This window comes from Sceloporus undulatus, chromosome 6, assembly GCF_019175285.1.
Source record: "Sceloporus undulatus isolate JIND9_A2432 ecotype Alabama chromosome 6, SceUnd_v1.1, whole genome shotgun sequence".
Taxonomy (NCBI): Eukaryota; Metazoa; Chordata; class Lepidosauria; order Squamata; family Phrynosomatidae; genus Sceloporus; species Sceloporus undulatus.
The window spans coordinates 51,143,602-51,157,584 of NC_056527.1; the positions used below are offsets into that span (position 1 = coordinate 51,143,602).

General features: G+C 38.1%; 1 protein-coding gene across 5 annotated transcripts in view; it reads left to right on the plus strand.

The window, feature by feature from the left end:
• Positions 1-13,983, plus strand: part of RBMS3 (RNA binding motif single stranded interacting protein 3) — an 809,235-nt gene that overhangs the window by 754,189 nt on the left and 41,063 nt on the right. For all 5 annotated transcript variants that reach the window (XM_042474219.1, XM_042474216.1, XM_042474218.1 and 2 more), the window contains one exon: positions 5,151-5,261. In XM_042474219.1, the coding sequence (XP_042330153.1) occupies positions 5,151-5,261 (111 nt within the window). The remainder of the gene's footprint in view (positions 1-5,150; positions 5,262-13,983) is intronic.

Below are 13,983 nucleotides of genomic sequence, written 5' to 3' on the forward strand. Positions count from 1 at the left end.
CTGCCAGACCAGCAGCCTCCGAGGCCCCGATCTGCCGCTTTCCAGGCTGTGGGGAAGCTGCAAAAGGCCGCTTCCCTGCGGCCTGGAAAGGGGTGTCCTTGGGGCTTCAAGCCCCAAGGACACCCAGCGACGGTGGGGAGGAGCAGAAAGGAGCCGCTTGGCCCCTTTCTCCTCTGCGTCGCTGGCACAGCCGTCTGAAGGCTGCGCCCAGCAACGCAAACCCAGAAGGAGCTCTGAAATGGAGCTCCTTCCGGGGTCGCGAAAAGGGTGCCCTAGGCGCCCTGGTGCGGGCCCAATACGTCACAACTGCACCACCTGGAGCGGTCGTGACGTAGTGATGGCGACGGCCGTGTGGAACGGCCGCCACCATTTTCTACGCGCAGAGCGCGTACTAGGTTTAGGGGGGTGCGGAAGCACCGCCCCTTCCTAACCCTAGTACGCGCTCATCACATACTTTCTGGAGGTCTGTAACCCACCATAGTCCTCAAGAAACTGTTACCACTTGAATGGATGAATTAAGTTTGTACCTGCAAAATATCAGACCAAATATTATATCTTTAACTTATATATTATACTGTTCACAGTGTAAATTCAAGGTGAACAGAGAGTGGAGGAAAACACGTAGAGAGAAATAGAATCAGAGAATCAAGGGGGAAAGCAAAAAAGAATGGGGGAGGTAAGAAGGAAAGGCAAGTGGAGAGAAGGTGAAGGTTGCAGAAGGTGCCTACAGGCAAACAGAAAGAAGGAGAAAGACCCACAAGCAAAGATCAGAAAGTGGGGAGAAGAGAATTTGCTGGAGGATTCCACTTTGTCATGGCTCCATCCTATGGAATCCTGGGATTTTCATTTTCATTGTTTGCTTGTTTGTTTTAAGGAATTGGTCTTTAATATTCTCAGCCAGATTGCCATCATGCCTCACTAACTATGGCATTTAAAGCGGAATCATGTTACTACAATTGTGTAATGTGGAGGACCTCTAGTAAGAAAGAGAGAGAGCAGCAGTTCTCAGACTTTTTACCCAGAGTTCAGGGGCCACAAAAATGAATCTTGCAGGATACTTGTGACCCACAGACCTCACAATTCCCACCCCTGAATTACACCATATTTGACTCTGTAGATTATAGAATTTGGAGAATTGTCAGTGCAATCCTGTGTCAGTCTACTCAAAAGTAAGTTCCATGGAATTCAATTAAACTTACTAAAATACATGCTTAGGACTGTAGGCAAAATTGGAATAAATGGTGATTTATGGCTGTTTGGTTTTATTGTAAATGAATGACATACTTTCTATGACCTGCTTAAGTTGATCATCTGCCTTCTGACATCATACTTACCTATAAGTTTGATATGATGCATAACAAAGATGAAGAAGTCATAGCAATCCTTGGGCACACAGTGTATTCCCATCTCCTCTTCCACTGTGGCTAACATCTTATGCTTCCGTTTCTTTAAAACTGTGGCTTGCTGTTGCATTTGGACACGTATTGAAGCTGGTTTGCTTTAAACTAACTATAGGATTGGATGGGTTGTCAGAGGAGGGACGGGACCATTGCTTGGATAGACTATGACTGTAGCTTTGGCTGCTTGTAACATCCAAGCAATCCTCTTATTTCTTCTCAAACTTTTATAGGTGCTGTGTATAAAACACAGTCTATGCCCAAATGCTTATAATGTAATACGACAGTTCGGAAGGAAAAGCTGATAAGAAAAGGAAAGGAAAATGGTCACATTCAGACATTGCGTCTTCCATTCATGAACATGGGAGGATTTCTTAAAAGTAAGAGTGGATGTTAAATACTGTGGCAATGAGCGGAGTACAATATGTAATTTCTATGCATTGTTCCTTACATATTCCTGCTGTTCTTGTGGCTATTCCAGCGGCCTCTCCTGAAAAGTTTCATGGTGGCAAAGGGAAGAATACACTGTAAAGTTGAAGGTTTGCAGAAGCTATTTGGCCCTGATGCACCAGGTAATAAACAGTGTATTCTTCCATAGTTTTTTTTTTTTTTTTTTTTTGTGGGTTTTTCTGGCTATGTGGCCATGTTCTAGAAGAGTTTCTTCATTCAGAGAATGAAGATGCCAGCCACAGATGCAGGCGAAATGTCAGGAATAAACTCTTCTAAAACATGGCCACATAGCCCGAAAAATCCATTAAAAAATCGATGGAAGAAGACACTGTTTAGGGCCAAATAGCTTCTATGCAAGGTTGTTAGAAGGCAAAGCATTTTCTTATTGTCTTATTTCCCCGCTTTTCAATTGTGCAGATGTACAGTGCCCATATGCAAAGTAGTTTGGTATCTTCACAGTTGAAATAATTAAAAGAATTTTATCAGTAGTTGTAATAAAAATGAGGCTGTATATAATGGTGGTGAATCACTTGTTATTTCAGACATACCGGTACCACCACATCCATTGTTTAGTTTCAAAGTATTCAATCACACAGCCTTCCTTGCTGCTGCTGCTGTTTCCTTCCCTTGATGAGCTGTCTCCAGAATTTATGCTCTGTTGTAGCTGTCCATCTGCCACATCTCTAATCAAACCAGGTTTCCAGCCATTCCTTTTGCAAACAGAAATATCATAAAAGCAAGACATCTTGCTAGCAACAAGAACCTCTGGAATTAAGTGTTGCTGCCATCATTGGCAGCCAGATATTTCTTGGAACAGCAGAGACCTTTAATAAACAACATATAGTGCTCTGTGAAACCAAGACAAAAATGAAGATTCTGTCACTAACATTTTTTTTAAAGAGAAGAAATGACTATTAGAGGCAAAGGGGGGAGTCTCATTCTAAAAAGTGTGTGTGTATGTGTGTTCATAAAGGCACACATAAATCTTTATTTATTTCATACTTTCATGTATGAAATGGATGAAAAATCTGATTTTTTCCCCCAAAAGACAAGATTCTGTACAGTTCTTGCAAAGTACTTTTTATTTCAAAAATGACTATTATATACAAAGAAGAACATTCTTTTCGAGAAGTGTGTGTATATAAAACTGGAGATATAACTCTTTGGCTCTTTCATTGTTGCATATAAGAACAAAAACCTTTCAAAACTTTTCTCATTCTAGGTAGGCTTCTGAGAGTTTTTATCCTTTTTTCAAGAGTTTTTCACACAGGAGTTGTGAATTCTTTTTGTTTGTACAAAGCATTGTTTCTTTTTTGGAGGGGGTTACACAAATGATTTTTTTTTTCTCTTACTGAAAAATCTAGGAGCATTTCACTTTTTGTGACACATTGTCTTGTAGATGAGAAAATGTCTAAATATTGTTTATATTTCTAAAAAAACCAAACAAATTGGTGATAGCTTCAAGAAGTATGACTGATTCTACATCAAAATTCTACATCAAGATTTGTCTGATTGCAGCTTAGCAGAATCATTTTTTAAAAATTAGGGGGAAATACAATTTTTACAACCTGCAAGTAGCCAGAATCATGGTGCTTTCTCTGTTGGCCAGTTTATGGGGATGTGAATCTTAGTCTAATTGTATCTTTAAGTATAAGGCTTCACTACTGTCAAAAGGCATGGTTTGTGCATAGCAAAGACATATGTGACAGGATATCTATACTTATGCTTTGAGTAAGGTTGACACAAAGATGTCTTTACCCAATATATGTACTGCTGCAAAGAGCACTAAGGATTACTTTTTCACAAACATGATTAAATGCTATTTCTCTAGCAAGAAATGCAAGGGTGTGTTTGTCTAACGTGATGACAGTGGTATAACACTGTCTAGCATGATAACAGTGGGACAACTTCCTAATGGCATGAGAATTCAGTGCTGAGTTACATGCTAAATGCATACTCCCATTTCAGATAGGACTAAGGGGAAATCCTCCTATAACAAATGGGTGTATTATTTGACAGATCGGAATTGATAAATTGTGTTTCAAGCAGATAGGTTGGCTTTGGAATAGTGTTCTATACTGTGTGGAATATACATTTGGACATATATTTGGTTCTAATGAGAATTCCCCTTTTTTCAGATTATATTGTATCTTATTTTATTCTATTTATTATTTTATATTTTATTTTGTAATTTGAAAGTATACAATACTCACAAAATGTTGCAAAGTCTGTATGATGGCTATTTCCTCAAATATCACAAAGTGAGGATTGAATTATTTGAGATATTTTAGAGGCTTAAAAGAGAAGCATTTTTTTTGCTTTGTTCATCTGTCTACATGCATTTGTTTGTCTGAAATAGGCAGCCAAATATGATATGCATTAGGAAATGGCATGTTAAAAATCTTGGAAAAATTGTAGTGTCATCAATCTCAAGCATAAAAAATGTTCCACTTTGCACTCTACAAAGGCAATTTGCCTTCTCATTTTATTTGTGACAATATCTACAGCTGACTCTGAGGATAAGTTTAGACATTGGCCAGAGATATTTTATTAGACGTTTTGCCAAATCAGTTCTCAAACTTCAAAGATCAGAAACTGATATTCTTAATATTATTTGTAAAATATTTTAAATAATAAGTTACTAGTTGATAATTAGGAACTAGTTAGTAATTAATAATTAGAAAATTAATATTATTACAGTCCATTTTTATTGTGTTGTTGTTGTGTCCTTTCAGGGTGACCTAAAGGCAAACCTATCACAGGAGTTTTTTGGCACAAATTGTCCAGTGGGGGGTTGCCATTACTTTCCTCTGAGGGTTGAGATAATGTGACTTAACCAAAATCACTTAGTAAGTTTCCACAGTTGAACAGGGATTTGAAGGCTGGTCTCCTAGAGTACTAGTCCTACACTCAAACCAGTATACTACACTGACTGAGTTGTCCATTTATTGCCCTTTAGTGGTGCTTTCAAATGTGTCAGATGAGGTAGTTGATTCATTTTGCTGTTATCCTGACACTGGCAAGTTATGCAAATAAAATCTATTTGCAGATTTTGGTGGGGGATTTGACTACAGATCCCAGAATCCTCTAGCTAAGGTTTCCAGAATTCCAGACCTCCCCCTGCCCCCCCCCCACACACACACTGGCCTTACTGGCTGGATGCCTCTGGAAGTGGGAATCCAAAAAAGGAACCTTTCCAAGGTCTGTGTAGTTTGTAAACCAGCTTTGCCCTAGCGTGCTCCTTTTATTTAAAAAAAATGGAATTCAAATAAACCTTGTGATGTAAGTTATATGTATTTATAGGGTGCTGTGTTAACGCCAACAATGGATCACACAATGTCCATGCAGCCAGCAAGTATGATGGGCCCCTTGACACAACAGATGAACCACCTTTCTTTGGGCACAACAGGAACGGTAAGCTTGAATAATGTACTTCAAATTCTGTTTTTATTATTACAGGGATCGTTTTTTCCCCATCAGTTTTAAATAACAGTATCCAAGGAAGCAAAGTACAAAAATGTTTATGAAAAGAGCAACTTGGTGATACTTAGGATATCTATTTTCACAACCATAAAAATAGGTTTCTCCAAATAGATATGGAGCATGAAAATGGAGAAGGCTTGGCTATTTTTCAGATGTTAACAGGCTTCCAAGACAGGTCGTGTCTCTCTTATTCAGAATTTCAGAGCTTGTCATATTTTGGAATATTTGCATATACATAATGAGAAATCTTGGAGATGGGACTCAATTTAAACATGAAATTCATTTATGAATTTATAAAGTTTATGAAGCGTATTACATCTTATACACATACCCTGAACATAATTTTATATGCAGTACAATATTATTTATTATTTTGTTTATGAAACAAAGTTTGTGTACACTGAACCATCAGAAAGCAAAGTTATCACTGTCTCAGCCACCCATATGGACAGTTTTCGATTTTGGAATATTTTGGGTTTTGGGATTCTGGATAAGAGAGACTCAACCTGTATAGGAGACTCCAAGATAATGTTATATTCTTTCTGTTTATAAAGGGCTAAAAGTAGTGGCTCTAAATCTGGAAAGGGCAAATGAAGCCCCTTGGCACACAAAGTGCTATTTGTATCAGGTTTGCTTTTATACCAAGCTTTAACTCTGTGTCCAGCAAAAAGATCTCAGCTTCACAGTTAATTCTGTCATGTACACATGGATAGAATATAATACATTTTAACTTGTTTTAACACACAGCTTTCTGTTGTGTAAAGAAAATATGAGCCAACCAATCAATGAAAAATTAAATCAATGAAAAAATAGCACACAGAGCACAAAGTAATTAATAATTCACACACACACACACACACACACACACACACACACACACCATTATCATTAATCATCATTCATAGATTTCTAAGTTGGTCATGAACAGCCACAACTCATAAAATGGCAGTTGCAACAATAATTGTTTATTATATAAAATAAAAATTATATTGTGGATATCCTGGTATTTGTATATCCTGACTGTAATTGCATGTTTTTCACTTGATTCAGAGTCTAGCTGCTTTTGAATTATATGGTATATATCAGTAATACTTTTATATTGTGCATTTATTATTTTATATTTGCTATACATATTGATGGGCTTTTTAGTGGATGTTCCTCATCTTTAGGATATTTGACTTAGGGTCCTTCCTGCATTGTTGTATTGTTAGGGGCAATAAAAAGTATCACTAGATAGATTATCTACCTCCTTTATTTTCTTTCTCCAACCTTTTCATTTTTCTTCAAATTAACAGCATTTTTAGTCAAGATTTTTGTTTGACCAAAAAAGAAGGCAAAACTAAAATATTTGTTGCCATCCTTCATTCTCTAGCAGGGATGGGTAACTTGTCACCTTTCAAAAAATGTTGTACTGCAACTCTGGCCCAAAACACACAGGCAAAATAACGCTGCTTCAGGCCGCATTGGGGACATGCTGTTTACACAGTGCACACCCCAAACACTGCCTGGAGTCATGCCAAGGCTGTGTCATCTGCAAAGAACTGGGACAAGAAGGAATGGATAGAATCCGCTCCTTCTAGCAGCCTGCTTTAGGACCATGTCAGCAGCCCGGATTGGGACTGGGCACATGCAATTACCAAGGTCTCAGCACTAACAGCACTGGCACTGGCTCCTGCTGCTCTATTTGGCCCATCTGTTTCTGGCCTCTGATGAGTCACAGCCAGTCAAGCTAGTGGGAATTACTGAGAGACAGTGGGAGTTGCAGTATAAAAACATCTGGAGGACCATAACCCCCTCTTATAATGCTGTAAGTTATAGAGGCTGTTAATTCATGTATCTATTGTTTAGGCATATAGACCAGAGGCGTGCCACTGCAGTGGGTGGCAGGCCAGTTTCATTCCCATGGCAGGTGGCATTGTCACATTTGAGCAGAAATAACTTCTATATCCCATTTCCTGGGTTTCTCTGCTGTTTAAGGGCTGTTTTTCCTGCTGTTGGAGTTACGGTGAATAGTCAGGAAAGGGGTTACAAGCTGAACTGCTACATTGGATTGGCATTTGGTGTGCTTAAGGGACTTGAGGGCTAAAAAGGAAAAGGTGGGGAACACATGCATCTCCCAGACCTAACATAGGGGTAAAGCAGACAGGGCAAAAGGAGCGGCCAGAGGCTGCTCTGGCCCTGATTGCTCCAGGAGCATGGCAGCCAGACATCGTAGTGCTGAAGCTGGAAGCTGCTGCCATGTCAAATGGTCCACTGGCAGGAGAGCCTTTTTGCCACTCCTTCTTGGGCCACCTTCAGGCTGCCTTAGGCAGTCTCGGAACAACTTCCAGGTAGTTTGGGGACATGCATCATTTGTATTTTATTTGGCCTCTGGCCAGGACACAGATGATGATGATGATGATCATGATGATGATGATATTTATTTATATCCCATCCTTTCCTCAAGTCTGCGTAAAGCAAGCCCGTGTAAGGGGCGGACCAGCTGTACTTCCTTGGATGTCTGCTCAGAGAGGCATTTAATGATTTATTGGTTGCAGGGAGTCATTTTGGAGTGTATTTTAAACTTTAACAAGATGGATCTAAGAAAGGGCAATTCCTCCCTTATGCACCATGGTCCCAGCTAGATTGCTTACCCCCACTGTATGTTTGTGACTGATAGTTATTATATAATTATGTAGCTGAAATATTTCAAGTATTTCAGCTACATGATCCTTACTATAATAGTGCAAATTTTATTTTAGGAAATTTTGTTTTTAAAGTAGCTTTATTTTATGTTTTGGCAAGTGGATCAAATCTATGATTCCCTGCTTTTCAATCCATTCATTATTCCTACACACATCCAGACTTAACAATGCCACATGGTTGTATTTGTGCTAAGCACACCAGAATTATTTGTTGATCCAGTGTAACATCCATAAACCTGAAACAAGGGTGAAGATGTAGAAATGCCCCCAATTTTACCCAAAGAACAATCTTGTAGTACATTTTGTGATGGCAACATGGGCCAAATAGCCAAAGAATTCTGAGGGGAATGAAAACTAAATTTTGATAAGACTAGCAATATTACTCTAGTAGTCTCTCAGGTGAAGAGAAAATTGCTAAGACATCAGTACCGTAGATTTTAACCTTGACAGAATACAAATAACCACAACTTTGAGCAGGTTTAGGGCAGAGCTGTCTAAACCCATAGATTTGTTGTGTTTGTACTTAGGTCTGAGTCTTTACAAACCATTCTGAATTCAGTGCAGTGCAACTATATGCGATAATCTATTTCCAGTGTAAACTGCTACTATTCAATTAAAGTAAACTCAAGGAGAAGCTACTTGAAAGTAACTCTGGTTAGAATCATAGCTTTTACCTCCAAGTGTTCTTGAACTAGGGAAAGTTATGGTAAAGGACATATACCTTTAATACTGTTTATTGATTTATGTGCATTTACAGTATATGCAAATAAAGCTGGTTCTGAATAAAGATGATAGATGTACTTATTACTTAACATGGGTCATACAGTATATGCTCATTTTCTGTCTTTTAAGCATACAGTATTAGGTTATCAACATATTTATGTGCACATCTCTTCACTTGACTTGGCTTTTTCTTTCCTACTGCAGGTGTTTAACATCAGAATAGTATTAGGTTTCGATAAACTTGTTTTTTATTTTCTTAAAGAGGAAGTGTTTTGAGATATTGCTTTGTATAATCTCGCATTGGTTCTTACAAATCATTGTTGCTGATAATTTTCACAGTTCTATGTACAGTGGAATGTAGAGTTAAAGGAAAAAGAAGCTAAAATACATTGATTTACATCTATATACAGACTGAACTAACATAATCTGCTCTTCTAGTAATTTGTGATCTTTTCTGGGGTACATTATGAGCTTTCAAATGTGCCAAAGTCTTGATGATTCTATTGTGTATTAGCTACATTCTTGAGTCTGTTTAAATTGAAGAGAAAAATCCTCAACATTTTGAGAACATGTATTCCTTTGACTAATATGTAATTATGTATATTTTTACGATTATCCAAAGCTTGGGATGCAGCTTTTTTAAACTGCAACTTTGTGCTGAGGGAGTTTTAGAGCTGTATCTCAAAAAACTAATTCTTGCACATTCTTCAAATATCTACAGACAGGAATGGATTTACGGATGGGCATAGGAATGAACATGCCAAGTGACATATATCTGCAAGGTGTCCACTGCCAATGCCTGGAGAATCTTGGTTCTGTTCCCCCTTTTTCTTGTTCATGTGCCCTTGGTAAAGGAACAACAAGAAATAATTTCACCCTTCTCTTTTCTGGGATGAGAATCAGGTGGGCCAGGAGGAAGGGTCAAGAGAATGGACCATGGCAACAGCAAAGAGGAACACCCATATAGAGATGGGACCATGGAGACAAACTTGACAAGGGGAACTTGCAGTGTTGCAAATATTGTCAAAAGCCTATTTTAAGCTAACTATACAACATAAGGCTGAAACAGACAGGCAGAAAAAAATAGCTCCATCCTGGGTTTTCTGAAAGTGGCTCAAAACCCCACTGTCTGCACTGCCCACTCCCAAGGTGGCCTAAACACCCACAGGCTATCCACGCCACATAATGTCAAGCCATGCTGGTGGTTTTTCTTTTTCCTTCCCACCATGCATGTGCAACATCACACAAACACATTGCCTGCGACCCCTAATTACCTCCCTCTTTCTACCCACATGCCATTTCATTGGATGCCAACGGCCACACAATTGCACGTGCGATGCAGTTGTGCCCAGTAACAGATTGGCAAAGCAAAATCATGGAGGGCCCCCATATATGTCCCCTTCACCCCCCCTTTATCTCAAGCCTCCTTTTGGACTGTCTGATTTGTGTATGTTGTATTTACATTCGTTGCATTATTGGCGATCATGCTTTTTCTATGCTGCATTTCCGCACTGGTGCTAGGCTGTTTATGTGCCAGTGCAAAAATGCACATTTTCTGCCTTGCATCAGAGTATCATAGCTTTTTTTTTTTTTTTGCTACGTTAATTACGCTTCATTTCGCTTTCCTCCTGATTTTGCCTTGTGCATCATCTAAATAAATAAATAAATAATAGGCTTCAAAACAGTTTGAAGCTGTTTTATTTGGCCAGTGCATATGACCTCATAATTGTGTTTTTACATACACAGAAATGTGAGAGATTATATTGTACATAGCTGATAACTTCTATCAGGGGTTCCATTTAGAGATCATAAACCACACTTCTAGAAGTACTTTGAGTTGTAGATTTTGTCATATTTTACTTTTTCCCAATGTTTATAGATGCTTTGAATTTTCATCTGGTGTAACCACATGAAGTCATATCATAAACCTGACCTCTGGCATTTATAACAATGAAAATAATATATAAATACTTTAGCTTAAAGCTCTCATGCTGCTGTTGGTTCACTCCTCTCTGTACCAGATATAATTTTTTTAAGAATCTGTTTTTCAACTTAGTCTGGGTTTCTTTGTTTCTGTGCCAGTGAATCTAGAGCTGAACTAAAAACCTAGACTGAGTGCTCCTAACCAATTAAAAAAACCAACATGAAATGATGTTCAGTGTCATAACATGACCAAAATTCTCAGAATGTTTAATTGACTTTAACACACACACACACACACACACACTAATGTTCAGGATTTCAATGTAGGGGAGCTTTCCAAGTTAAGCCACACTCTATCTTAATACATAAACCAAAGTAACTCTTTCTTCAGGATGCTTATCTCAGCAGGCTATCTCATCAATAGAGTAGGATTAATTATTTGAACCAATTTCTATATAATTCGTGAAAAGTATAAAATGTAATTCATAAAAAGTACAAAAGCATGAATCTGCCCTGGGCAATGCAATCCATATGACTCCAGGCAGAGGATCAAATTTTAAAGGAAATACAAGGCATGAACAATACATTTCTATTGTGCTCATTCTTCCAATGTTGTCCTTTAAAAATCTACAAGAGGGTGCTATAAAAGACCATTGGCTACCTTTCAACAATCTGTTTTCTGCAAACAAGCTAGAAAGTAATGAACTATTCTGTATCATTAGTATCTGCTGCATTCTGTCCCAGATTAATTTAAAAGCTTGCAATATGCAAAGTGCTTTTATTAAAATGCTTTCATACATTCTCTTCCTTTGACAAGCCATTTTGTTAATCAGCATAGCATATGTTTCAGCCAAAACTGCCCGCCTCAGGGTTTCATAGCTAACAGTTTGCCTGGAAATGTAGTATCAAACATGTAGTAAACTACTGATGCAATACCGAAGTGTGCTTATCTAAAATGCAGACTTGCAAACTGCTTTTATAGTCAAACTCTAAAAGACACATTTCTTGCATTGCCACCCTCCCCTGAGCTTATTTTAGGTTCTTTGTCACAGGTAAAACCTAACACTCATGAGTAGGAAACTCGAACCTCTACAAGGAAATGGGGGTTTGATTTTTCTAATCCAAGTATTGGCTGCAGTTCAGGCAGACTGTTGTAAGCATTGTGAGAATATGTTCTTTTTCTGGCAGTTTGCTAGATTTCCAGTTGCCAGTATTCCATTCAGTTCAAGCATCAATTTGTAAAAAAAAAAAATGTGTAGGGGTAGCTGTGTTGGCCATTTAGTAAATTCAAACAAAAATCCACCAAATAGTGATACCTTTATTGGTCAATATATGCACAATATACTTTTTGCAAGCTTTCGAAGCTCCACTGGCTTCTTCATCAGGCAAGATGTTACATTCCAAACAGGAGAAAAGTTAGAGATGTTAGCAAGATGCCTGCATTTCATTGTTTCTGTCCTTAGTTAAGATGGTATTGGGGGGGGGGGGAATCTTTAGCAAGTTGGCCCCTCCTCCTCTGGCCATGCAGCAATTGGGCAAAGTCTGGGAAATTTAAAGTCCATTTGCATATCAACAAGGACTCCTCTTTTGCAATCCAATATTGGTTCCCAATTGGCAAAGGAGTCAGGAAAACCTGCATATTATTATCATATTGTTCAACTTGTATGCGGAAAGCATCATAGCAAGACTAGACTTAGAACAAAGAGAAGTAAGATTTGAGGAAGGAACATCAACAATCTAAGATATGCAGATGACACAATAATACTAGCAGAAAACATCACAGACTAAGATAGGTCAAGGAAGAAAATGCAAAGGTAGGCATGCTGCTGAACATAAAGAAAACAAAAATAATGACCATGGAGGGCCTACATAAATTAAAATTAGACAATGAGGAAATGGAAATAGTTAAAAAGATTTATCATCTAATTTCTTGGCTCTAACACCGTTCAGAATGGAGACTGCAGTTAAGAGATAAAAAGGCTAGGAATGGCAGCAGCCATGATAGAGCTAGCGAAGATCCTAACAAGTAAAGAAATACAACTAAGCACTAAAGTTAGAATCATCCAAGCCATGGTATTCCCCATCACTGTGTGTGTGGATATGAGCACAATAACAATCTTGGACAGCTCCTTTAAAGCTAGCCCAGACCTGAAATAGATTCACCACTGGAAGGAAACCACATGAAATGGGAGGAACTGCTATTCTGGTGAAACAATGTCATATGACTTCTGTGTATCATATATATTTTTATATGGGTTGAGTATCCCTAATCCAGAATTATGAAATCTGAAATAGGTTAAAATCACAAATTGTTCACATGGGTGGCTAAGATAGTGGCACAGTTGTATTCTGCAGATTCATTGTGCACAAACCTTGTTTCATGCACAAAATGGTTAAATGTATAATGCATAACATTACCTTCAGGGTGTTTATAAAGTGTAAATAAAACATAAAAGAATTTCATGTTTAGAATTGGGTCCCATCTCTAAGATATTCCATTATGTATGTGGAAATGTCCTCAAATCTGAAAGAATCCAAAATCCACAACACTTGTGGTCCAAAGCACTTTGGATAAGGGGGACTCAGCCTATATGTTGGTGATGTTGTGTGCCTTCAACTCGTTTCTGACATATTGTGACCTAAATTGAACCTATTATAGAGTTTTCTTGGCAAGATTTGTTCAAACAAGGTTTGCCATTGCCTTCCCCCAAGGCTGAAAGCATGTCACTTTCCCAAGGTCATGGCTATGCTTCATGGCCGGGTGGGGAATCGAATCCTGGTGGCCACATCATAGTCCATCATTCAAACCACTACACCACACTAGCTCTCCCAACCTGTGTGTGTGTGTGTGTATATATATATATATATATATATATATATATATATATATAATTCAGGCATTTGTGATATTGTGTGTAAATATCAGCAATTAATATAATACACAGCTTTCAGAACTGTGATCTGTTTCTGTTCTCAGCATCATTTTAGTTTTCCCTTTCAAACTGTTCTAATAGTTTTACTGTTTTAAATTTAAAGTCTTCAAAGTCTGTATCCAGTGATGTCACTGCACTATTTCACAGTCCTTTCCTCTGACAACTGCACATCTTTGGGGTCAGTACAAAGGCACTAAACAAAGCAGTTAAACAAGTGGTTGTGTAACAAATTGCACAATGATGTAACATAGTCCAGCTAGAGCAACATTTTATAATGTTGTTCAAATATGTTTAGAATATAATATTTTTGTAAGTGTTAATTAATACATAAAATAAAATATGTATTATTTTACATCAGTCAGTGGCATCAGATATCCTCTGAAGATGCTG